General features: G+C 39.1%; 5 protein-coding genes and 1 long non-coding RNA gene across 6 annotated transcripts in view; 2 read left to right on the top strand and 4 right to left on the bottom strand.

Annotated features, from left to right (window-relative positions):
• Positions 1-253: 253 nt before the first annotated feature.
• LOC139990646 (uncharacterized) lies at positions 254-1643 on the top strand. Its single transcript, XR_011800611.1, has 3 exons — positions 254-396; positions 602-702; positions 1493-1643. It is a non-coding gene; the product is annotated as an uncharacterized lncRNA (long non-coding RNA).
• A 1133-nt stretch (positions 1644-2776) lies between these two features.
• LOC141445826 (uncharacterized) overlaps positions 2777-25507 on the top strand; it is a 47084-nt gene continuing 24353 nt past the window's right edge. Inside the window, exon 1 of the mRNA XM_074111902.1 lies at positions 2777-2838. The gene's annotated coding sequence lies outside the window, so the exon portion shown is untranslated. The remainder of the gene's footprint in view (positions 2839-25507) is intronic.
• On the bottom strand, positions 5073-6752 carry Osi20 (DUF1676 domain-containing protein Osi20). Its single transcript, XM_072010042.1, has 2 exons — positions 6044-6752; positions 5073-5912 (listed from the first exon to the last, which is right to left on the bottom strand). The coding sequence occupies exons 1-2, from the start codon at positions 6597-6599 to the stop codon at positions 5650-5652; spliced, it is 819 nt and encodes a 272-aa protein (XP_071866143.1). The 5' UTR covers positions 6600-6752; the 3' UTR covers positions 5073-5649.
• On the bottom strand, positions 9420-10582 carry Osi19 (DUF1676 domain-containing protein Osi19). The gene is made up of 2 exons (XM_072010323.1): positions 10300-10582; positions 9420-10071 (listed from the first exon to the last, which is right to left on the bottom strand). Exons 1-2 carry the CDS (start codon positions 10498-10500, stop codon positions 9523-9525), a joined length of 750 nt encoding a protein of 249 aa, XP_071866424.1. The 5' UTR covers positions 10501-10582; the 3' UTR covers positions 9420-9522.
• Positions 12520-13617, bottom strand: Osi18 (DUF1676 domain-containing protein Osi18). The gene is made up of 3 exons (XM_072010046.1): positions 13477-13617; positions 12985-13346; positions 12520-12907 (listed from the first exon to the last, which is right to left on the bottom strand). Exons 1-3 carry the CDS (start codon positions 13578-13580, stop codon positions 12627-12629), a joined length of 747 nt encoding a protein of 248 aa, XP_071866147.1. The 5' UTR covers positions 13581-13617; the 3' UTR covers positions 12520-12626.
• Positions 15379-18592, bottom strand: Osi17 (DUF1676 domain-containing protein Osi17). The gene is made up of 4 exons (XM_072010028.1): positions 17492-18592; positions 17162-17394; positions 16316-17073; positions 15379-15613 (listed from the first exon to the last, which is right to left on the bottom strand). The coding sequence occupies exons 1-4, from the start codon at positions 18135-18137 to the stop codon at positions 15475-15477; spliced, it is 1776 nt and encodes a 591-aa protein (XP_071866129.1). The 5' UTR covers positions 18138-18592; the 3' UTR covers positions 15379-15474.

Below are 25507 nucleotides of genomic sequence, written 5' to 3' on the forward strand. Positions count from 1 at the left end.
CGAAATTGTATATACAGTGCCAATAGCTTTATTTTCTTTCTCTCGTTCCAAGTTAGACAAATGTGTCTTTGATGCCGAATGCTGCCAGTAAGGTACGAATTATTGTACGATGTTTATAAAGTTCGATGTAATCATTGTGTAGGATGTAAATATTGCGTGTATACATGCTTTGTTTGTAATTGGGAACGTTCGTGTAAGCGCTGCGTAGAAGATGAATGTTTATGTTGATGTTTACATTTTTTTTGTAGATCGTTAACTGTGTACCTGGTTGTACCACCGGCTCGTGCGTCTCCTCCCCTTCCCCCACCGCTTTGGAAGATGCACAACGAAACTAATGTACAAGAAGTCATTCAGGCGTTCGATCTCGTACCGATAACGTGGGTCGCGTTGTGCCAGGTTTGTAACGTATTCTAACCTATTGTTGGCGTCGGTTTCTTATTACTATCATTACTATATGTTTTGTGCTATTCATTATTATATCTTTTACCATCGTCTATATCTCGTTATTAATATCGTTTGATTAATACACATTTGAGTTTGATTGTGTTTTCATTTAATTATTTTATACATTTGTTTTAACTTGTAGTTATTCTTTGTGCAGGTTATTGATCGATAGCAGTAAGATCGATAATATAGAAGTAACTGGAATATTAATATGTGGACGCAACGACGATCAATCCGATGAATTTTCATGGAAATTTGGTAATGTTTAATTTATTTTAATCAAGACAACTGCGTATGAATAATTCTGTTGCCTTGTTATACGAGCATGGTTAACATTTGATATACAATTTATATTTACTTTAAAATATATTTGATACATATTTCATAATGGATAATTTTGTAATTACTTGGAATACTAAGATGAAAGTAAATACGATTAAATAAATCATTGTTCTAGTTCGAATATATGAAATCATTCTCGTGTTTCAAATGAATTTGTAACGAATTATTTTACTGTTTCAACGTAATTTGCGATATAGAATTCTTGATCATTTAACGGTAGTTTCCTGTAGACAGTTTGAAACATAGAAATCTTAATAAAAATAGCATTAACTTATTTCGATAGGCATCGTAACATTCACATATCGAATTCAAATTATTTTGGTATATTATGTGAATTTTCTACAGTTAACGTCATATACTTGCAAATTCGTAGCTTATATCTTTTTCACAGAGGTGGCGTGCTAGTAGGCTCAAACAGTTCAAAGCAAAGTTTCGTGCGCATTTATGTAGTATTTTTTAAGTATATTTAGTTATGAACTTTTGGATTCTTGCAAATATTTTCGAATATTTATAACACGCGACTATAGTGTCCTAGTGCAGTGTATATTTCATATTCTAGTAACGAATATTTATAGCATAATTCTTGTAAATGCATTGCATTGCATTCTCGGTATTTGTAAGCATTTGTTCAATATCGAGAAATATCTTATAATGTTCAACTAATATTTTTCATACGTATTCCAATTTCTTAATAACAATTTTTTAGGTGTACAGAGAATAGCAGTGTTTTCTAAAGAAACGTTCGATAGAGAAAAGAAGAAAGATAACGAAACGATATTTCGCTTCGTCTACACCCCGCCCCCCAGTCCGCCATTACACAACTTTATTTTCAGAGAATATTTGGGACCGCGCGCAATGCGGTTGTAGAGTCAGTGTTTGTTACGCGATAGTTTCTTTTCAATATTTTAAAATCACGATAGTTTTGATTAAATTCGATCGAATAATCACACGCGAAAATAATAAAATTTTATCAATCAAATTTGTACGCGATATTAGAGTTCTTGTTCGCCGATTATAATTTACGCGGTCGTGGTAACGTAGTCTTTTCTTTTTCTTTTTTTATACATTTATTTTTTTGAATATTCGTTTTCGGTATTAGAGTCAGTGCCACCCTCAAGAGGATAAAGCCTCTCCAGGAGCTCAAGAATGTAAGTAGTTTTATATATTGTATTTCAATTTGTTCTATTTACTATATTTTGCTTGAAATATTGTTAACTATAAAATAAAAATTATTGATATTTTAGAAAGCTATAAATGTCCTTTTTAATTGAAATAAAATCTTAAAGTCTTAATATTAAAGTACAATAAAACCGTCTGATACGCATAAAAAATCACTGAATGTTTTGTTCTCAAACTTTTGTATTAGAGTTCCAATTTATATACTTATTAGAGTTTAGTCTTTATTATTGTTAAAGTTTGAAGTTTGTTATTATGTATTACCGATATTAATGATATCTTATGTTTTGTTATAGACATACCACTGCTTCAACTTCTTCATTCTTTCGGAATGTCTAACAGTGACTCAGAAGCCAAGAATGTAAGTATTTTTACATATCGTACTTCAATTATGTCTATTCTGTATATTTTTCTTCGATCACTATCGATGAAGAACTACGATTTGATTGTAATTTGAGAGGTTAGGATCTACTGTAGTTATTCTTTTATTAAAATAACATAAGTGTTAAAGTCTTCATACCGAATTACGAAACAAATGATTAACATACTTCAGAAATCATTAGATTCTTAATTTTTAGATTTTAAATTTTCATATTAGAGTTTGAGTTTTTATACTTATTAAAGTTTATTAGAATTTCAACCTTTATTATTACTAAAGTTACTAAAGTTAATAAACCTTCATTTTTCATTATCTTCAACTTTTCAAATAGTCAGTAAACACCTATCGTGTTTTCTTCTGTAACAGATTTTTGGCAACCTCTATTTTTTGTACCATTGGACTTTCAACGGTTCCAGCCTGGTGTTAGTCTTCCTGATGATATTCGCTGGGATACCACAGCATCCAGGGTAACGTCCTCTGTTTCTCCGCTTCGAACGGTGAGTCGCATGCATTTCTGTTCCTCCGGTCACTCAATCATGGCGTAGGATGAAAGGTCCGAATCGGCACGGGTGACCGGTTGTATTACGTAGAATTTCTTGCGAGCATAGTGACCGCGGGTATTTTTTATACCCGTGAGTAGTAACATTCTTTTTTCAAATTTATTAGTTTAGGATAGGTCTTCTTGCATATCGCGATTATAATAATTAGTTTTTTAATAGTGAGGTTAAACATATACATTTCCGAAGATATTCGTGTTATTTATAAATATGCATGTTAATATTCCGTATGAATATTTGCAAATGACAAATATCTACACGAATATACCTGTATGACATAAATATACTTGATTTTTAGCAATGAATTGATCGTGACAATATTAAGTCACGTTTATCAGGTAAGTCAATATTAAGTAAAATTCATTTTTTTCCGTACAAAAATGTGTGAAATTTTACGTGCAAGAAGACACTTCGCGACAGGCAGATGTTTTAATCAAAGCAATAATTTTGAACACTGCTTCTGCATTTTCTGTAGTATGTGCTTTGATAAAGAGATCGCCTGAGATTATTTCTTTTTTAGTAATATATTTAGAGTCAACTGTTCCATTTGATCGAATCTTAATCCTTTTTCAATTAACGCTACCTCTTTTGCAATATTAAAATTTTGTTCTTATTTATGAAATTAATAAAGTAGAGTTATTACAATATGAAACGAAGTAATGACATATAAAATCAAAGAAAGTTAGCCCGTTAAATAAAAATTGGACAAACTAATCATCTTTTTAGATCAGGATTTTCAGGTTTAATCCTTTCCGTGCCCATTGTCAGGATCTCATTCACGTGCCCAGGTGCTACTTGAATGGGAGAAAGACATTGGGCACGATGATCTAGAATTAAATAATGTAATAATTTCTCAGCGACTGACGACGCGTTAGTGTATCGTGCACGACGTATTTTCCACATTATGTATGTGTGTTGTTAGGCTGTGGAATTGCGTCGCTTTTTCTTATTCGTTAAAACTTCAAATATTAAAAACGTCGAGACATATATCGATTCAATTTACATCTGGATACAATTACAATTTTTGATAATATCATCCACGCGATTAAATGTAATCACGCTTTTAACTTTGCCGTAAATTACAGTTATAATTCTAAGTTCACTTACATTCATTTTAACGATATCATTTCCTCAGACGTGTTTTATCACGTCTTACGCAATGGCCACTAGCCTTCGTCAATCGATTTCAGGAAAACGGTACGTATTTTACAGTGTGCATGCTGTGTGTTAAGCTCGGGTGTCGGAGGCGTCCCGGGACGTTCTCTCTAGTGTAGGACCTTTGCGCCCTAGCATTTGTGTGACAACCGTGGAGAGAGTGTGTTGGTGTGCCTGTTTTGCCATTTTTAAATATAGCGCTAGGTAGGATAGGTAGTATACTTTCTGGTGTGTCTGTTAATTATAAGTAGGTAGGGCCGGGCAGGTTGGCACAGTCTCTGGTCGGGTAGGCACGTTTTCGTGTGACCAACCTGTTTCTGGAAATTGGTTTGAAAAATCGACGGTGAAACTGGCACGAGTAGAGCATGCTCTCGTCTCTGGTTTTTCCTCTCGATTTTTCGAATTTCGCGGTCGCGGACGCGAGTGGGCTCGAAACGAACGTTTATCGCTCGAGCACGCACGTGCGAATGAGCAACGATCACCGCTGTGATCCTTGGTCAGTCCATGTGCACTTCGATCAGCTTCCGCGGTTTATATTTTTATTTTATAAGTTTTTTTTTTTTTGTTTGCGATTTAGAAGACTCGAGCTTAGATTTAAGTTTCAGCGGGCATTGCGCCCGAAGAAAGAAGAGGCTATAAGCCGAAGAGGCCCGACAAACTGTCACTCAAGAGGGCAACTACTAATGGCTCACCATCTTCTGGGTCATCCAGAGCATGGAAAGTCATTATTGTTACTACTTTGTCACTATGCTCGCTTTTAGTATTTGTAGTAGTAGTAGTAGTAGTCTTTGCTTTTTTGACCGATGTATATATCGGTCCATCGTCCCATTGGGCACTTTCTGGCGTTTATACTTCCTCCTTATACTCCGTGATCAGAATTATTTTACCTTAATTAACGGAGAAAGCACATTCGACTGCACGTCACATACGCGAAATTTGATTAATCCTTCTCTTGGAACAAAATTTCAATGAATACAATTATTCATTAAGGAAAGTGTGTAAAAGAGAGAAAATCATACTTTGTTATTCACATGTCTTTATTAACAAATGCGAGGGGATAATAAATAGTCGTGTCGCGCGAGTAATAAATAAGATACAACAACGTCCTGGCGATTGTTAAAAAATGAAGAACTCTTGAGCCAGCCTCGAAATTCGACCTCTTCGACTCGTCGTCAATCGAGCCAGGTGCTCGTCTCTTTATCCTATCAATTTCTTACCGAATCAGTTACCTTTTACCGCGTACACGTGTTGTTGTACGAACGGTCCTAAAGTTCCATCTTCTCGTCTCTAAACTATCAATTTTTAATTTATCAACTTCGATCTCGAAAGAGTTATAAATAATTTGATCGTTCACACGACGAGATAATAGAACTTTACTTCCGCTCTGTGTGGCAGAATGATCGACAATCTTCGATCGATCGGTCGTGTAGCCCAAACTAACATCGATCGACGATCATCCATTGTGGTTCTGGTGGTTATTTGGCGTGCGTCTCTTTGGTCTCTCGATCGTACGATCGATCCGTCGTTAAGAATATGAGTTAATCAGAGAATGAATCGTGGCGCCGGTGGCAATCGACGCATTTTTGTAACCGCGACCTAATAGTTTCCTGACGAGCTACCGGAATTGACTGACGACGAGGAGGCCGAGGAGGACGAGGAAGAAGAATACGAATTCGATCCGCTGCCTGGCGAGTAATAGGAGTATGCGAGATTCTGGGCTTCCACACCGTTGGTCGGCGTCCAGACGCGGGAATACGGTCCATTTCCGTCCCATGTGTTCGCTGGATCGTAGCTCGACGTGGTCGAGGGCATAGGTGGAGCTCCGTATGCCGGTGAAGCAGCTGGTTCCATCGACATTCCTGCAACAGTCAGTTTCGCTGTTCTTATCTTTTTCGTCGAAAATGGTTGTTCGCATTGTAATGATATCGAATATAATTTCGGTTTTCTCGATACCTAATGGAATTTATCTGATTATAGTCGCAATACATACCCATTGGCATCATCATTCCACCCTTCTTGAAGAATTGCACAGCGATGAATCCAACGACTAGGAGGATCGCGAGTTTCGAGAGCACTAGAGCCTTCAATGCTTTCAAACCAATGATAGCAACGAAGATAGGCATCAAAGCCTTCAATTTCAGTTTCAACAACAACAGGAATGGCAACAGCAGCTTCTTCTTTAACATTCCCCTAGCTTGACTGGTAGCAACTTCGTTTCCTTTGAATTCGATATCCAAATCAGCCAAACTTCTGCTGGGTCTGTACTTGAGGCTAGCATCCACGAAGGGTAAATCGATTCCATAGTCAAAGCTCTTCAGGTACTTGAAAGTCCTTGCAACGATAGCTTCGTCCACTGTATCCAAAGACCTAGCTTCCGTGCTAGTCCCGAGTTTTCCATCTAAATATCCAAGCACCTCTTGCTTCAGGCAAGATATCCAAGAGTCCGCGGCGATGCACTCGTTGAGAGACTTGGAGAGGAAATCTTGACTGGCCAGGCAGCTTCCTGCCATCAACACAACTGCTACTGTCGCTAAGAAAATCCTCATGTTGATCCTTTGATTATCCCTGGAATTAGATATCCTAAAGTGGTCTTCGCTGCACGACTTCTACACTTCGTGTCTCGAACAAAACGCGAAACGATCGATCGTCCACCCGTATGTGTGCGAGCGAGCGATCGCCGATCGAACTGCGACTGGCAGAGGAGTGGCCCGCCCCTTTTATTTAATTTGCCCCCTGCGAATCTATGTTATTCGGTCGCGCATGCCGGGAATCGACGATCGAAGGAAAATTATTCAAATTTCACTGGCACATAGAGCGGCTTCTCCTCTACACCCCTCTCTCTCTCCTCCTTAAGTACGTGCGTGCACGCGTCCCGACGCGTTTACGACCGCGTATACGTATGTAGCGTCGCGTATCGCGTACACGATGGCATGCGCGACGCCTCGCCACACGGGAAACGGAACTTGTCCCGCGTTCACCGCCGATTCGTGCTCTCCTCAACTTGGACGTCGTTTCTAACGCCCCACTCGCAAGCACGCGATCTCTATGCCTTCTGTGATCTGTAAAGAACACACGCTTTGGACAACGGATAACCGTTCTCGTTGTACGTCGACAGATGGCCGGTGAACGGGAACGTTTTAGTTTCCACCGACGATTTTTGATCGTTTGACGCGATCATATATGGATCGATGGAATGTTTGCTGGGTTTTAATAGATTGTACTATTTCAATAAGTCGTTGGTATGCAGGTTTCTTGGCTGGTGTTACTGTTATAGGGCATTTCATAAGGTGAACCGATCTGAATATATTATTATTTATGTTACTTTCATTAATATTCGAGCTTTTTAAAACGGTGTAACTTTTTTAATATTGGACCAAACGACTTGAGTCTTTTTAAGAACTTAAAAGAATCAATTTATTAAATGTCGTGTAGGAAAGATTTTGGAAAAGCTGCAATTGGCGAGAACTGAAAAAAAAAGAAAGAAAAATAGTACGACATTCTTTACAATTTTTTTTTTCTTAGTCTGTACTGAAAATCCAAACAATACGTATTGTAGATTTTTGTTAGTTGCATGCATACTAAAAATTTCATCGAGATCGATTGATTAACAGAAATAAGCGGCAGGCACCGAAAGAAACTAACAATTTTAAGATGTTTTATTACAATTACAGGTCGAAAGTTATGAAAAAGCTGCGATTTTCCCTAGCTTTGTAGCTCATAGCAACGTTTACAGATTTCAATGATGTATTGTCACGTATATAACACATGAGTTTACAAAGGTATTTAAATTTTCATTAAAAAAAATGAAGAAAGTGACTTTCGCTACGTTTTTCAAAATTCTGACAAGTTTCAACTTCCTCAGAATTTTTTTTCATTTCAATAATTCTTCTACCTGATCTTTCCAAGAAAAAGAAAAAAAAAAGTTCATCGTGTAGTCCAATTTTAAGAAAGATATTCTGTTTTAAAGAATTTCCGAATATTAATGAGAGTGACTATATTTTTTAGGGAAGTTTTGTATATGTAAAAAGATTATTTCACAAAGTTTAGAGTTTTTTAAATAAACTTTATTTGATATTTCAAACAATTTCAGAATTAAAACTCGTAAGTTCTTCTCGTTATATGTATAAGATTCATTTGCAAAAAAGTCTATGTAATTTCAAAAGTGTACCAATTAAGCTAAGTCTTATATATCAGTTAAAAAATTCTATGTCAAGTTTCGATATTTCAAACGACGTAAAAATGGAACCTTATAATTTCAACTGTGCGTATGAGATTTACTTGCAAGAGATACCTTAGACTATTGAGTCCGATTTAAAGCTTCAATTACAAAATATCAACTATCGCTCCTAAGATAATTAAGAAATTGCCTGCAAAAAATGTGTATAACTTTAAAATGTTGTAAATCGTTGAGTAAAATGTTGCACTTCAGTGTGATAATTGCATATCATTTACTACGATAACGACATAATCGGAAAACGTAGTTTCGAATAAACGTTGTTTAAGGTTTAAAGAAAAAGGAAAGCACAAGGTGCTGGAAGGTCACTGCAAAGACGAAACTGGATTTCCATTTTATAGGAACACATGTGCGGAACAAAGCGATGGTTTCCAAGTCGAGCGAAGTAGCTGCGTCTGATTATTATTGGGTATAATCTCCTTGCAAAACCGGATTGCGTCTGATTCTACTTAACAATAATTTTATATCGTGTTTTTATAATTAATCGTCGACAAGGATGTATCGTATCAATCAGAAAGGAGAAGTTCCATCGTCATTCATGCCGTTAAGCTATGAAATAAGCTACACCGTTAATGGGCCATTTACGTTCATGATACGATAAACGTTGCTTGAAATAGTTTCACGCATTACCGTGAACGAAGATCTGATTTCTTGCGTGTTAGATGAGACGCGGGGCCATTTAATAATATCATTTGATGAATCGTTTTGAATCTTCGTCGATGTCTTTTTGTTCTCAAGATTGGGTTCCAGGGCTATTAGGATAATGATAGTAATAACAGGTATATTTTTATTGTAACACGGTTATATTAGATCCTACAAAGACATCATTGTAACATGATCGAAACCTAAGGCTACGTATTATTACAACGATAATCTAGATTATCACCTCCTGTGAATTATTTCGTAGGTAGTAACATTTACTATGAAGAACTTTCTATTACTTTTACTTCAGACTCAGATTGCTAATTTTAATCTCAAATACCCCTTTCAATCTTTATAAATAATTTTCTCTAACAGATTTCATCCTGTTATTATCCACTACTTATGTACATTAAGTACATACTTCATAAGGATTATGAAGTTATCATTGCAGTATAGGAGTCTATATAGAGAGAAAGTCAAACAGGCCGAGTAAATTGCAATAATAATTTATTAAATAAAGAGTATAGAGGAGAGGTGGAAGACAGGTATTTTACAAAAGTCGCGACAGTAAACAAGATGTACGGCTGAGTGTTTTACGATTGCGCGTGTCCAGAATACGCGAGGTTTTGCGCGAACGACGCCAATGGCTGTTCGTCGTCTTGGAAGGATCTATATTGAGCTTGGTACTCCCACGGTCCGTGAGCGGTCAATGGAGCTGCATGACCGTCAGCGGCAATTTTCTTGCACAGCTGGAAGATCGCCATACCGACGGAGACGATGAAGCTGAAGAATGAAAGTTGAAGAGCGTTCCAGGCTTTAAGTCCAAGAACACCGATGGCTAGAGGGATGAGAGTCATGGCCTTGAGCAAGACGAACACCAGGATGGGGATGACGACCTTCTTCAACTTGGACTTGCGAGCCTCTTCGACGGCACGACCCTGGCCAAACTTGACGTTGAAGGTGAGCTGATCGTCGTCAATGTTCCTGGCGCTCACCTTCACGGACGAGTCCATAGGCAGCTTAAAGGTCACGTCGTGAGAGGTCAGGTAGGTCTGCACATTGTCCAGGAAAGAGCCCTCGCTGCGAGCCGATACTTCTTCGACGGGGTACGAGTTGCGAGTTACCTCCACGGTTTCAGAGACCTGCGACCGACAAAGAGGAAAGTGAATCTACTTTCGTGAACATTGGGTTCAAACCGGGTTAAACGGAATCATGCAACGCCATTTCACTCTCTAGAACTACCAAACCGTAAAAGTGATTGGGTCACAACCACTGTGGTAACTGGTTGTGAATAAGGTGATAAAAGTGAAGCGAGAATGGAAAGATGGTTGCTTGCATAACCGGGTTGGAACGAGTTAGCAGACACTTGCCTTGAAGCTGTCTTTGCGGAAGATCTGGTCCAGGAGATTTAAGACCTTGAATTTCATGCAGGAAACCTCGTCGTTCTTTTGAGAGCACTCGATTTTCGTCTGATCAACCATCTGGTCTATACCACTACCCTTCCAGAGGTCGTTCTTCGCAGGTTGAGCGGCCGCCAGGGCCAACATGGCGCACAACACAAACAGCTTCATGATTTTCCTAATGTGGAGACAAGAACTCGTGGTACCCTGAAGAAGGTCTTGAGGACGATTGCACGACGACTGATGCCAATGGGTTGGGCATCAGGCTATTTATACGGAGCCCCCGTCGTCGAATCGTCGGACGTTCGTCGCGTAGCGGAGCATCCGACATACACGACGCCCCCACTTTCATCCGGCCACGAATTTTCTTTTCGTTCAGTATGGTGTTCGATTATCGAGGCCTCGACGTGATCGTGACGGGAATATGGGATTGTGCAAGATCAGCAAAGCCGAAAGAAAGCTTCGCCGCGACCGATATCTGTCAAGACGGTCGCGTGCTACGTTAAAGACACGCGATTATGCTACACGATAACGACAAGTGTTACGTTGATTCCCACCAAGAAGAATTTTGTTAACTATTAACTGTACGTGTTCTGTGCACTATTTTGTAATCTACTCTCGATTGTGAAATCAAGTTTAATATTGATTTGGTATTTATATCTTAGGGTTGAAATGGAAAATAAAAGATGAGAAAGGTAACTTTACCATATTACCGTTTCAGTTAATAAGTATTGTATCTATGATTAGTTTTTAAAACTTCTGCTATTGATATAAAAGTTGTACAGTTGATATTACTCTATGTCAGAATTGAGGGTTCGCTTGACATTCATACCAAATTGATCAAAATATCTATCATTTCATTAACCTCGATCATGTATTCATAAAAAAATCCACTCACGCATTAAGCTGGGCGAAACTTTCGAATATTTGGCCTGCTATCATACAGCATCGTTTTAGCTAGCAAAGCGGAAGTGGCGTACGCAGGCCAGTAAGAACAGAAGACCCTTCATCCTTGGCACCAATGCCACCGTAACATTGGCATTGAATCGATCGTTCATTCATACCACGAACACGATACTTTCCACACGTCTGTTTCATCAACACTTGAGTGCTCCCCACCCCGTTTCGAATGACGACAAGATATCTACCCTTTGAATCAATCTTTGAAAATTAGGCATATCTGAATGATAAAATTTTCATTTTATTACATATTAATCTTTGTTTCGTATAGAATAACCTTATAAAGTTTCCAATTTCATTACAATGTATAAAATCTACGAAATATCTTAAATATAATAAAAAATGGGATCTACGAATAATATTTACAGACGCAAATTTTCTTTCTTCGTTTATTTTCTAGAACTAGCTTTTAAGAAGTATATTTATTTAATTTATTTGGATTATGATGTTTAATGAAGTTTAATGAAGATTGATGCGTACATTTTACTCTTTAATGTCTCAATTAAACCACGTGTACTATCAGATTTGATAAAGCAGTTGCTCTAATCACATTAGAGATGCGCGTTGCGTGCGAGTTTCTCGTGCGAGAATGTGCGCGTAGGGTTGTGACAAGACACTTTTGTCCGCCTTGCCGACTTCCTTCTGCTCGTAACAATGAACTGGTAATTGGAATTTTGGGTCGAGTTTGCATAAGCATTCAGGACGTTGTAGTGCCATCGATGTCACCTTTCCGACTCTTCGATCACTCTAATTTTTCCTTCGTGAATTTCCACGCTCGCAACCTGTATTTTCCCCGTTTACGTTCCCTTTTGGCTTCTTGTCCACGTAGAGCCCTGGTCGATATGGAATCGTGGAACACGGGTTTATTTTAATGAAATGCACTCTGAAATTCACGGAACTATTTAGAACGGAAATGAAGAACTAATTCTACTTGGCTTCATAAATCGATTGTGGCAAGAACAATATCTACTTTTACTATGTCATGAATAATTTCAGACTTTGCTGTTCGAATCGATCGATTTAATTACTCCCACGATACTCGATTTCCAGCGGATCTACCTGAACGACCATTGAATGCCAAAGTAACATTTTCCACTTTCTCGGTCATTAAACAGTGACTTTGATCGATTCTCATCGCGTAGGCAAATAATAAAAAGGAAAGTGATCAAATTCGTCCATTTCTTTTTTTCTTTGATGATTAGGGTGAGAATGACAAATGGAGACAAGATATGATGAGACCATGTAAGAAATTTTATTTATAAATAAGTCAGAGTCGCGCGTGAATAAATAATAAATAGAACGATTCTAGGGGGAGACAATTGAGATTCTTCGTCAGCCTATTTTCTGTACCCTCTGTAGGGACCATGAGCTGCCGTTTCCCAGTGTGGTGGGTGCTCTACTGGTGGGTGTCCATAGTGCACGACCTCGTAGGCGACCTTGGGTTTCGTTAGTTTGAAGATCATCATCGCTCCACTGAGCACCATCGAGAGGAGACCCAGGGTGAGAGCTTTCCAGGTCTTCAGGGCAATCAAGGCAAGAGCGAGCGGCACCAGAGCGGTAGCTTTGAACTTCAGACCCAGCAGGAACGGTATCATAACCTTCTTAACGAATCCACGGCCTATAAATATCATCCAGACAAGTGTGTTAGATCAGTTGTATTTTATTTCTTCCTCTTTATAAAATAAATTTTGTTACCTTGACCGTTCGAGGAGTCAGACAAAGGAACAGTCAAGCTTCTGGGCATGGTATCCACCAAAGCTCTCGGTACAATATTGGAGCCAACGATAGCTTCAGGCAGCTTAGCCTCCAGCTGGTGATTCGACAGGTACGCGTCTAGTTTCTCCAACATCAAAGACCTAAGAAGTTCTTTCCGTGCAGGATCTACTGAGTCATACTGCGGAGGGTAGTATTCTTCGTTGCTTTCTTCGGCCATATTTCGAGATTTAACTATTGCTAAGTCGTCCGTAATGGCTAGTCTGTCTTCTTTCACAGCTTGGCTAAGGTAGGCCAGGACTTTGGGTTTCACGCATGATAACATGGACTCGTTGTCGATGCATCTGCAAGATGAAATTAATTATTAATTGTTAAATCCAGAGCATAATTTTATTATCTTTGTTACTTTTAAAATATATTGCAATAACTTTATTTTTTAATGAATAAATTTTTTGTTTTCATCTTCGTGCTCACCTGTAATAAATGTTTTGAAGAACGTCAGCTGTTGTTTCAGTCCTCTGCGCAGCGGTGAGGGCGGCCAGAAGGGCGACAGACGAGACGATCGTTGTGAACTTCATGACGGTACCCACCGATTTGCGAGTCTAAGCACCGAATGCCGGCTCGAACGAAGACAACGCGGTTTTATAGTCGATGGAAGCCACGCACGGCCGATGAATTTTGATCAGGGACGTGTGCCCGGCTGAAAAGAAAGAAGAAAGCCTCATTATCTAGGGTGTCGATGTTTTCACGGCTTCGTATTCTTTCCCTATGGAACGATTTTTGTTTCGTCATTCACTATTTCCGGTCCAGTTTAGCTCCACATATGACGCGAAACTATATAGAGGAAATTTCTCGTTTGTAGCTGTCGTGGCGTTCACGAAATAACACGATTATGGACGATTCGGGAAGACAGCGTTTACAAAAGAAGGCACAGCGTGATAGCTACTTCGAGCAAAGGAAAACTAACGACGACAAAGTGAAATTGTACGAGGGTCGATCGTGAGAGGAGAATAGATGAAAGTAAAAACTGTTCATGTGTGAGGAGTAATGAGGACTGGTGGAAACTGGTAGAAAGTAATTTTATACGAGGATTTGGCTCGTGCTTACGTAAGATTCGCATGAATGGGTGGCGCACTGTTTGTTTTCTTAAATAAGGTACGAATCACAAGCGTAAATTGATCTTACCGTAGTAGAACTTCAGCTTCGCGCAGTGAAAGATAGGTGACTGTCGATATATTGATTAAATGAATTTGTAATTTGATTCTTCTAATAATTACGATAGAAATGTGTTCGTTGAATGCTTAGGAAATAATAAATTTTTAATATGGAGGTTTCGATGAGCATTGCATTATATTATACTGGTTTTGGTAATATAAAGTATAATACAATAGTAGTTGTTCTTTTTACATCATTTATTACGAACGAAACAATAATATACGTTACAACTTCGAGGTAGTGTAATCGAAGTATTAGTTTATCTTTGTACAATACATAACTTACAGACTATACATAACCTAGTTGTTAACGCGTACAATAAATAATAGTTGGGTATGGCACCCGAGAAGGTAATAATAAATTATCATATCCAAAAATAAATAAATCACTGGATGTAGTATAAAGATTCCCGTATTCGATCCATTCGCACGTATAATGTATCGATTTACATTTGAATTAAGTTATTTATAAATTACACATACATAAATTACCACTTTCTTGTGACTACGCAACGACATCGTACTGGGTAAAATGTCACAGAGAAAGCATTTTTAATTGCAAAAATATGTGAGAAAATCTGCAATTGAACAGTAGTACTTGGAAAAACGTGAAACTATAATAATCACGAAATCCAGTGCATGATCGAGTATTGTTATCCAAGAGTTACATTTCTGTTACTTTCCTGACAAAGTGTCAAAGAAACGAAGTTTGACATTTCATCAGAAAATTTCATTCTGCTTCAGATAGCACCGAAGACTGAACAAGTGCTTAAGAAACTCCTTGTAACAAATACTCCAAACAGATATTGTATTTACATTTATAATAGAAAGTATTTAATGAAATCGAATAGAAAGCTCGTTTCTTCTCGATTTAGCATTCACCCCATCACAAATTCCACGTAACGTTGCCATGAGTGCAAGCACTAAGCTTTATAAGGAACAATCGAAGTACTTTTACATATTACAAAAAGTGTCCTTATTATCATAAAATACTTTAATAAATCGGACGTAAAATTATCTGACATCCTCTACCCAAATAATCAATTCATGGCCTTGACACTAACTAATAGCCTACAGCCGTGTCCGTGGCCGTGGCCGTGGCCGCCTTGATAACGCTTAGCGGAACAGACCCACCAGTCGTGCTCATGTCGGAGACTTCAACGCGTGGCGATGTGATGCCAGAAGTCGGTGACTTCGACATATGTTCTTGTCCCCACGACAATTCTGCATTAATTAGTAACAAAAATTCACACCGAGTTTATTCGGTATTTATGTGACATGGATACGTTCTCAAGCAATCTCCACCATCTTGACCCAATCTAGCCGCGTTGAAATATCTGTGGAACTTCTTGCTGGACGAGCTTTCGGTCCCCGTACGTTTCAACTCCTGTGGATCTCTGAAATAGAAAAGAAAAATTAAAATCAAGTTGTTAATGTTCTCCTGACACATTTCCGCATCGAAATCAGTCGATAATCATGTTATAACATAAACCCTGACCCTGTTTTCTTTACCAACGCTTGCATCCAGTCGGCACGCGTGATACTTTCGCCATTTAGCGGTTCTAGGTTCGCTAACAAGATAATTTCTCTTTAATAAACGAACTACGGAAGAATTTGCCAAGAGATTGCATTACTTCCTGCTGGAACTAATGATTCTTTTGTGAGCCGCGTTTATTGTTGTCAGAGAACAGTCAACGGTAAGAGCGTAAGAAGAAAAAGAGTCGAATCCGCATGGAACGTGATTCAACGTTCCGATTCGAGCGATTCGGAGCAGTTGGCCACCTTTCTCTTTATGATTGACGCCCGAAGTGATCGAATTCGAACGTGGTACACAGGTGAATGAATAATTAATAGCACGATGATCGATACGACGTCGATCGAATTTTTGCATAATTTATACATTAAAAGAAATTAGTTTTAGAAGAACTCCAACGGTAGTGGAAGCTATTCTTCGTGTTTGTCTAGCGGTAGACGAAACTACGTAAATTCGTTCTCTTTTCCACGCTTTCCAATACGTTCATAAATTAAATGAACTTCCTCCAGATAATAATAACGAACGATGGATTTAGTTGACCGTACGATTCATCTTTTACTCTTACCTGGACAGTTCGTTCGAAACGAGGTTGCTGTGCGGCGAATACACAGCCGGATTCTTGTACATACTGCACACGAGCCTCTCTTTGCAACTTTCTTCGACGAATCTAAGTTGCTTAAATATATCTTCAAGCCTATTAATTATCGGTCCATAATATTCATCGTCGTAACCTGATCGTTGCGTGATCACTGTTGCTTTCGAATCTACCTGACTGCTCTTCGCCGAAACTTGTCTCGCATTTTGCTGTCCAAACGCAATGTACGAATTCTTTATATTTGTCGCAGTTGGCAACATCGTTGACGGCAGGTTTGCAGGATTTAAAGGAACGTTGACGACTGTTGGCGAAGCTGGTTGAACAACTGTTCTACGATTATTATCAACGTATGCTGAGTAGGCCAGATTATGAGCAGATGTCAGTGGACGTTTTTCTAAATACGGAGAAGCTATTGGCTGCGCGTTCGGCGCATACTGAGGAATACCATACGTTCCAGAGTAAGTGGGCGCTGGGAATGGCGCCGGCAGCACTCCTGGTGGAGGTCGAGCTGGCACCGTGCCAGCTCCTACAGGCTCGGTTTGAACTTCGTAAGGCTCTTCGTAAGGTTCGATGCCCCATTCCTTCAATTCCTCGATGTCTTTTCGATATTGAATATGAGGATGAGCATAATCATAGCCATCGAATTCATCGTCGTGATGGTGGTGGTGATGATTGTAATAAGTTGGAACTGGTACTGGAACTGGCACGTGGTGATGGTGATGCGCTACCTGAAATAGTAATGGAATATTAATGGTAATATTCGAGAGATCAGCCCTTAATGACATGAAAGTGTCGTTAGAGTGATGTAATAATCACCTGATGATGATGGTGGTGGTACTTTGTACTGTGCGCGGAATAGTAGCTCGAGCATAGCTTAAAAACGTGCGCAAATGCTGGGATAAAGAAAAGTAACAATTTCAGGAAGAGCTTCTTCGCTGTACCCACGCCGAACAGGAACGGTATCACGAACATGAACTTCAATTTGATTAGCTTGATGATGAGCAACAGGGCTAACAAGCTTGTCATCAGTTTGTTCTGTATAAATTTTCCTGAAATAAGAAGCGTCGATTAAATCCTTCGGAACGTTTAACTCGCTAGAAAAATATTTATATGTATTATCACAAATTAAATAATTATTCATCGTACTAATTTTCTTGAAGATTCTTCCTTCGCTTTCTAAGCCTTGCTGACCCAAGTCTACTCTAACCAGAGCGCCATTTTCATCAATCTCACGAGGACTTATTCGAATCGTGGCTCCTTGGAAGAAAAAATCGGGTAATTGAATCTGATAATCCCTGGTCGCGAGGAATTTCATCGCCCTCTTCCGCAACGCGTTAGTCACTTCCTCCAAAGGTGACTGCTCCTCGCCGAACTGTCGACCTCTTTCCTCCCCCTTCTCCTCTTCACTTTCCTCTTCGTCGCAATTATCCTTACTGGACTTTTCCACCAGATTCTCATCCATGGAATCATCTTGATCACTCTTCCTGCGGCACGTTCCATAGTCCAAATTATTCTTCGTCATAGTCAAACCCTCAAACACCGTGATATTGTCTCTCTCCACGAAAACATTGTCTAGATACGTGTAAGCGTTTTTCTGTATGCAGGAGAACGTTACGGATCGATCACAGTCCCTGATCAATCCTCTCCACAATTCATTTTCAGTGTGGTTTAGCGACAAACCACCAAAGTTAAATATCTTTGCGTAATTCTTCAAATTCTTAATATCGAAGAACTGGCAGTTTGCATGCACCACGCACAAATATACGATCACGATCACGGATCTTAAATGCATCCTTGACGAAGACTAGATTTCACCGGATAAGTATTTTTTCAAATATTTAAATAGAACTTCACCTGTATCTGATTGAACAAAATTTAGCACAATCAAAGATATAGATAGTTGAAGCGTGTATAGACCAGGAATCAAAACGACGATTAATACACTTTTGATTTCGTCACACCGATATTACCCTATCCACGTGCACCTTTTATCACTTCCGTTGCCCCCTCCAATGATCACGACCTCGATATCAATCTGAATGGATCGCACCTCCTTCAAACGTTTTAGGGATCGACGATTCCTTCCTTCAATTTCAAGCAATCCAGTCGCATCGTAAACTGTTTATCGATTCGTTCGACATGTCCGTGTCACCTATAGCCGGTATGTCACATCATCTTCATCCAACTTGATCGCCTTCTCCGTTCCTTCTCGCGAGACGCGTTCCGTTCGATCTCCCGCTCAAAACTAACCACAAGCTTCTCGGTTCTCGGTTACAATTCACCTGAGCGTCAAGTGTGTCAAAGACCCTCCTACTCCGTCTACGGCCGCTCCGTGGAAGGTCATTATCGTCTCCTCTCCGACTGCAACCGGCCACGCGTCCAGCTACACGCGCGCGCGTGTTAAAAGGCGTTGAAGAGGATTTCGGACTTTGTATGCACCGTCAATCCAAGCTCCTTGGCAATGCGCACGGTGAAAGCGGCTGGGAAACCTGTCAACTTCTCTTTGCAACGTTTTCAGTCGAGTTAAACCGTGTGAATCGCGTTATGGTCACCGAGGCATTTTGGTCACGTGCGACGGCATTCGACGCTGATATGAAAATTACAAGTTATACCAAGTACTGGAACCTCTTTGATTCAATTAGTTACTGCTATTATGAATATTACGGGTATATAAACTCATTAAGCAGTAACTTAAAGCTTACTTGCATTTAATGACAGGTTTATGAATAGCGCTAGATATTATTAACTCGTTTTATTGTTGTATCTGAGAGGACTCGAGCCTAACAATTATTTTAGAAGTTAAAAAGCTACTGCAACGGTATTGGATAAACAATTTTCTATGTAACATATTAAACCGTTAACAAGTATCCATTGTAACTGTGGTGACAAACAAAAAGAATTCACAAACTTGCGACAAATGTCGTCGTTTCTCGTTAAACTTCTTCTATGGATTCAACAGAAACTGCAAATCGTTGGACCGTTGCAGATTGCTGTTTATGTGCCATCAGACCGGTCTGGTGCGAGTTCGCAAGTGATCCGGTTTCGATTATCTCTCGATTATAGTCGCGGGACGTCTAGGATTGCTTCTTGCGGTTGTCATCGGCTACCAAAGAGTCACTGTATATTCGAATAAATGCAAAACATAACACAAAAGTAAAAAAGTGGAACGCGAGAGTGAAATTCAGAGCGTTCGGTGAAAAACGAAGCGCTAAATGAAGAAGTCCACTGTGTGGAATATTAAGTAATACTATCTGTTCGTTACTTTTCATATCGAGGTTAACTATCGTGGAAGATCGCAGCAAACTTAGAGATTTGACTCGGTTAGGAAGAGGAAGTAATTACTACACAGCGATCTGGAGCAAAATCCAAGATGATCGCTGGGTCTTTCCAATCAGTGTCTGTCGCTGTGTTCATATTTTTCGTTTAAATAGCGTCGTCATGTACTTGGAGGATATTTTAATTGCATTGCGTTTCTCCTTTAATTAGTCGCGATTAGATTTTTACTAAGCTTTTGCAAAGGAACAAGTGTTGTTAGTCGTTCTACTTGTTAGAATAAATTCGTTGCATCATTCTAGAGTTATCTACAAACTTCATCTGCAAATAATAATTCTGTAGTTCTTGTTAATGAATGTAATAGCTTTATCATGGACATCACACTGTTACGAATTCTCGACCAGGCTCCACACCGGAGTTTTCACTAATAGATTGTTGGTGAAGGTGTTCCCATTATCGGCATCGACGACTCCGACGTCACTTCGACAACCTACATTCGAGAAGAACGGTCGATAAGCGTATCATCGCGTGACTACAGGCACGATTTTCGTCGATCAATGTTTTTGTCAAGGAAAAATCATTCCTGTGTCGTTTCTTCTCGGCGAGGAAAATGCGACCTTGAAACGGGATACCGGAAACAACGTATTTCACAGCACGCTTGAAACACCTTCTAGATTACAGATAATTATAGAAGTAAGTGAGTTATGCATAGTTACAGAATGTAGCTTCGAAAGAGGGCAATTTCACTGGTACTCTACTTCCTCCAATTCTTCTTTTAAATCTTATTCCTCTTACGTAAAATGTTCAATATCGATTAATTCACAGTGAAAAGAAAGAAACTTCAATACAAAGTCAATTAACATAATAGAAATTGCACTACTGTTACACCTCATTTACATCATTTATTACTTCCGCTTGAACTCAGCAAAATGTTGTATTCTGATATCCTATCTGAAGTATCTTACACAATTTGTACATCTTGCTACGAGACACATGACGTATCGATCAACGTTATTCCACCTTGCTTGGTTATGTCGGGTTCCAAGATTCCAAGAAGGAGGATCGGGTGGGTCAATAGTGACGAACGTGGTCCGGCCGAATGAATTCCATTAACCTACTATTGATCTGGCCGGTAGGTAGGTAGGTTGAGCGACGACCGGCTTGGTCGCTCAATGACCGCCGAAAAGCGATCTTGTCGAGCGCACACGTTCACGGAAACGAACGCTCGTACGCGCGACTTCTGCCTCCTTTTTTCCTGCGGCCCTCGATACTCATGGAGGAAGAACGAGTACGTTTCAACCAGCCTAGATATTAGTACCAATGCGTAGAATTCCTTAACAGTGATTTCACATCGTACACACTCTACCGTCTAATTAGTCGGGAGATTATCCATAACAGTGGATCGCTTTAACCCCCCGATCGCCATTACTCGGATTACGAACTTGTTCATTTTATCAAATTTTGTTCATTTCTATCTCTATTGAAATATTGGTACAAAACATTAGGCATAATGAAAAATGGACGAAGTCAAACACGATGCCAGCGGTATTATGAATTAATATATCAAAACCGATAGTAGACTAAAACGTAAACTAAAACGCATTGGAAACTATCAAGTTATTTATGTTGTTGAATAAATGAAAGCTGGTATCTGCAGGTATCTACGGAAATGAAATCTTTTTTTACTGCAATTCCTAGGGAGATACGAATCAACAGAACTCAAATAGATTGGAATTTTCTGGTTCGGCTTGCTTTATGTAAATTTCATTAATGATTTCATGAGATTCTAAGAACCGATAACGAATAGGAGTTAGATAGACATGGATGGACTTGAAAAACGACTAGATGTGGCGGGTAAACAAAAAAGAGAAACTCAAGTATCGAAGTAGGCTGAAAGAACTGTGTCGCTATGTGCGATAGGAAATTCCCCAAAACGCGCGAATCGCGCAAGCTGCTTCGAATCGTAAGCCTATGCGCGTTCTTAAGTGAGAAACGCAGGCCGCGTCGCGTCGGCCGACTGAAAGTATTTGCACAGACACGGTGCATCGGAACTGGTTTGCATGTGCTTGAAGTGAACCAAGCAACTGGGACACGTTACATATATTGGGTGAACAGAAAAATTTCGTGCGTGCATGACACTCCTGTTCGACGTCACGTACACAATCGAAAATTAAGATCGAGAGTTTAATACGTATTGTTAATTATGCTCTGTGATAGCTTCGAATATTTGATGAAATAACACGGGATGACTAATGTCGGAATAGAAAAAACGGTGGGAGAAATGTGGAAATGATGAATTTAAAAATTCAGAAACATATATATAGAAACATGATTTATGTTTCTATATTTATAGGCAAGATAGACTTACGAAAGTCCAAAAATTGCCATCTGTATATTTGATTTATTAATTTTATGGAATAAAAAATAGCATAAAATTATTCAATACTTTGTGTTTAACACCCCGTATACAGGAGCAAACGACTAAGTGGTCGGTGAAATATAATCGTTTCCATCGAAGCTTACGTAACGTTAATAACGTATTCAAAGTAATTAATAAAGGCCTTCACCGAAATAGAAGGTCAAGAAAGTATATATACTGAGAAAAAATGAACAGGACATGGCATACATTTGTAATACGGAAGAAGAGTAAAATATAAAACGAGGTTTTTACCAGGATTCATCGGAATCATCACCGTGTACGTTGAAAACATACAAACATCGTGTACATGTGTGAAAAGAGATACAATTTCTGTACTCTTTAATCTATCATCCGCGATTTATGTCGTCATGGGAAATGACCAGATCACAATGCAATCGTTTCACACGTGTGTTCGTTTTACTCTCAGGTTGCTTCTTCGTGCGGGTAATTTCTGTTACGTCAACGAAGGATCGGGCAAAGATTCATCGTGAGACACGTGCTGCGCGCGTAGGAAAGTGAACCGATCCGCGAACTCTTGGCGTGACACGTTCTACCTATTTCTGGCGTGGTAGCAATCCTGACTGGACTCCTACACTGTAACTTTCACCGATTTTCCGATTCTTTGGTTTCTGTTATTCTCTTGTCGATCGATGATGTAATACTCTTTCCATTAAATAATTAAATCCTACCCTTTACGTTTTTATCGTCTAAATCTTCCTGTATTTACATTACTGATTATGTGTGTTTGAATTATCGATTCTATGAAAGTTTTCAAACGTGTCGTAAATTTACTATAAAATACTTAAAACTTAAGATAAGATAGTTTGGGGAATTAATATAACTTGATAATTCGAAGTGATCTTTGTGGAGAACAACCTAACACTCCAAGTAAATTAAAATTCATTTGAATTCGTAATAGTTTCGAGATATTTGAATCTTTTTACGAGAGAAGAACGTTTCTTTGAAGTTATTGACGACAAAGAAGCAGTTGAAATCGTCGAGCGTCGTAGCTGAAAAATCCGTTATACCTTTCAAATCAGATCGCGTTGTCTCCAAAAATGCTACGTGTTAGGAGTATAAAGTGGCTAAACTCGTGGACCGATGTGGGTCAGTTATGGTGCAGGGTCGATTCTAAGACGAGCTCGTCAGCACATTCTTATGTACAGCATCGAGACACGCATTTCGATGTGCGGTTCAATTCCGCGACGTACAGTTATCGCTCAATTAATGTGTGTACGAGTCATTTCTATGCGTACCGGTTGTGTACATTATGGAATCATCGATCTGTTACGTTGCTCAAGGTACTCGTTCCATGTGGGTTACCTAGATGGTAGCTAATTTGAAATTCGCACGTTGCATGCTACTATCATCTAATATAAAATATCTAATGTAAACATCAGACGTGTAATATAAAATCGCGATTTGCATAGAATTTGGTGCAATAAACTTACGATATTTCGATAGAGAAGGATTAAATAGAACAGAAAAAGAAAATTGAATAGATTAAATGGAGGGAGATTTTAAAAAGTTTCCTTGATAATTTTGCAATTTAAAATCGTTGAACAAGTAATCCAGATTTCGCGCTAAGAAAGATGCCTATAAATCATAAACAGATCTGATACTGGATCGTAAATTCCACTTCCTTATGATTACGAAGTACTGGAGAAGGAAGAAAGAAACGTAGAAAAAAGTTTAATGAATATCAATCATACAGTCTTAGAAGACATCGCTGTATCGTTACAAATAAGTTAAAAGGTGTTCGACTTTCTGGAGATAATTCGCACATTGTACGCATTTTATAAACACAGCTATACTGTATATATTATTATTGTATGCATATTATTTGAACTATTCTGAACTTCATAGCGGAAGTCGGCCGATGGCTTTGGACATCTAGTGACAGTGTCCTTCAACTTGTAACATTTTACTCAGTCGATACCGCGCCATCCTGTAGTCACAAACAAAAGATAAAATCTATTCAGAGATCATCTGAGAACCATAGCACTTTTGTACCATATATATGTAGGCAGATATTTTCTTGATTTCTTACTATCATATTTAGATATTTATGTAGGTAGGTGGTTTCCCTCAAAGCTTCTTCTCTTGTTCATTTTTTATAACGATCGAAAGATATAAACGTTTTGCAAAACTTGTTTAAAAATGTGAAATTTATGTGGCATTGGTAACGTTGGAAATTGTTCAAACATTAAAGTGCTAAAAGTGCTCTAGAGTGTTGAAACGTACATGAGACGGTATGTCTACCTTGTACCTCGCCTGCACTTATACTTCCTCTTTGCTTCAATGCTACGAGAAATACACCTAGCGAGAACAGGTAAAACTCTCACCTGTGGAGAGCCTTAGACAATTGTTCGAAAGATTGCGCCACCGCCTTGCGGCCAGTGATATCGAGTTTAAAATCACGGTCGCTTACACATGAAATTATTTTTGGTTTCAAGCCACTTTCACAGACAAAATACTAAACTTTCAACATTAAATTTATTTCCAAATGATACATTTAAATTGACAATTTCTTTAGGATTATATTACATTCACCATATAGAAGAATTTTCAATATTCGAACTCTCACTTTCTCGAATTCTGCTCAAATTTGATGAGAACTTTTCTTCCGTCGGTTGCCATTCATCACTATATGCCGAATGCATTACACTCGTATCATGATTGCTTGCTATACGATTTGTCGAAGTGACATGACCACTATTGTCCAAATAGTTTAGCCTCGAATCTGTCACATAGTCTCTCGAATTACCTATCGGATCATCAACCTGATACGTTTCGATATCGTAATTATCGGATTCTGAGCGCGATGATGGTTCCATTTTATTGCTGTTTACCACATTAGCGACGTTGTTAGTCAAATATTGGTACTTCTGTGGTTCCACGGTATTGCTGGAGTTCCAGTTCAAGTATGTAATATTGGCAATAACAGGAGGATATCCATAATTCTGATAGCCAATAGAGTCTGTCCCTGATACAAGTTGTTCTGTTTTAAGGGATGAATCTTTCGATTCTGTTGCATATCCTGTTTTCGCAAGATTGCTTGTTATAAACCGCCTTCCGAAGCTGCGGCCCCAACCACCATAACCACCACCACCACCGCCTGACGGTGCACCATAGCTCGAAGGCGGTGGAGCACCATAATCGCCTCCACCACCACCATAACCTCCTCCACCTCCGCCACCGTAACCTCCGCCGCCTCCACCGCCATAACCTCCTCCGCCTCCACCGCCATAACCTCCTCCGCCTCCACCGCCATAACCTCCTCCGCCTCCGCTAGATTTTGTTAGAAGAACGATTTCTTTGTACTGACCTGAAAATATTAAAGTAATATCGCATTTAATTCATATCGTAATAACGTTGGTAATTTGTGGCATTACCTCCTCCTCCGCCGCCACCATTGCCTCCTCCTCCTTTCATATACTTTTGCATCAGCATTGCCATGGATATCATTA

This window comes from Bombus fervidus, chromosome 9, assembly GCF_041682495.2.
Source record: "Bombus fervidus isolate BK054 chromosome 9, iyBomFerv1, whole genome shotgun sequence".
Taxonomy (NCBI): domain Eukaryota; kingdom Metazoa; phylum Arthropoda; class Insecta; order Hymenoptera; family Apidae; genus Bombus; species Bombus fervidus.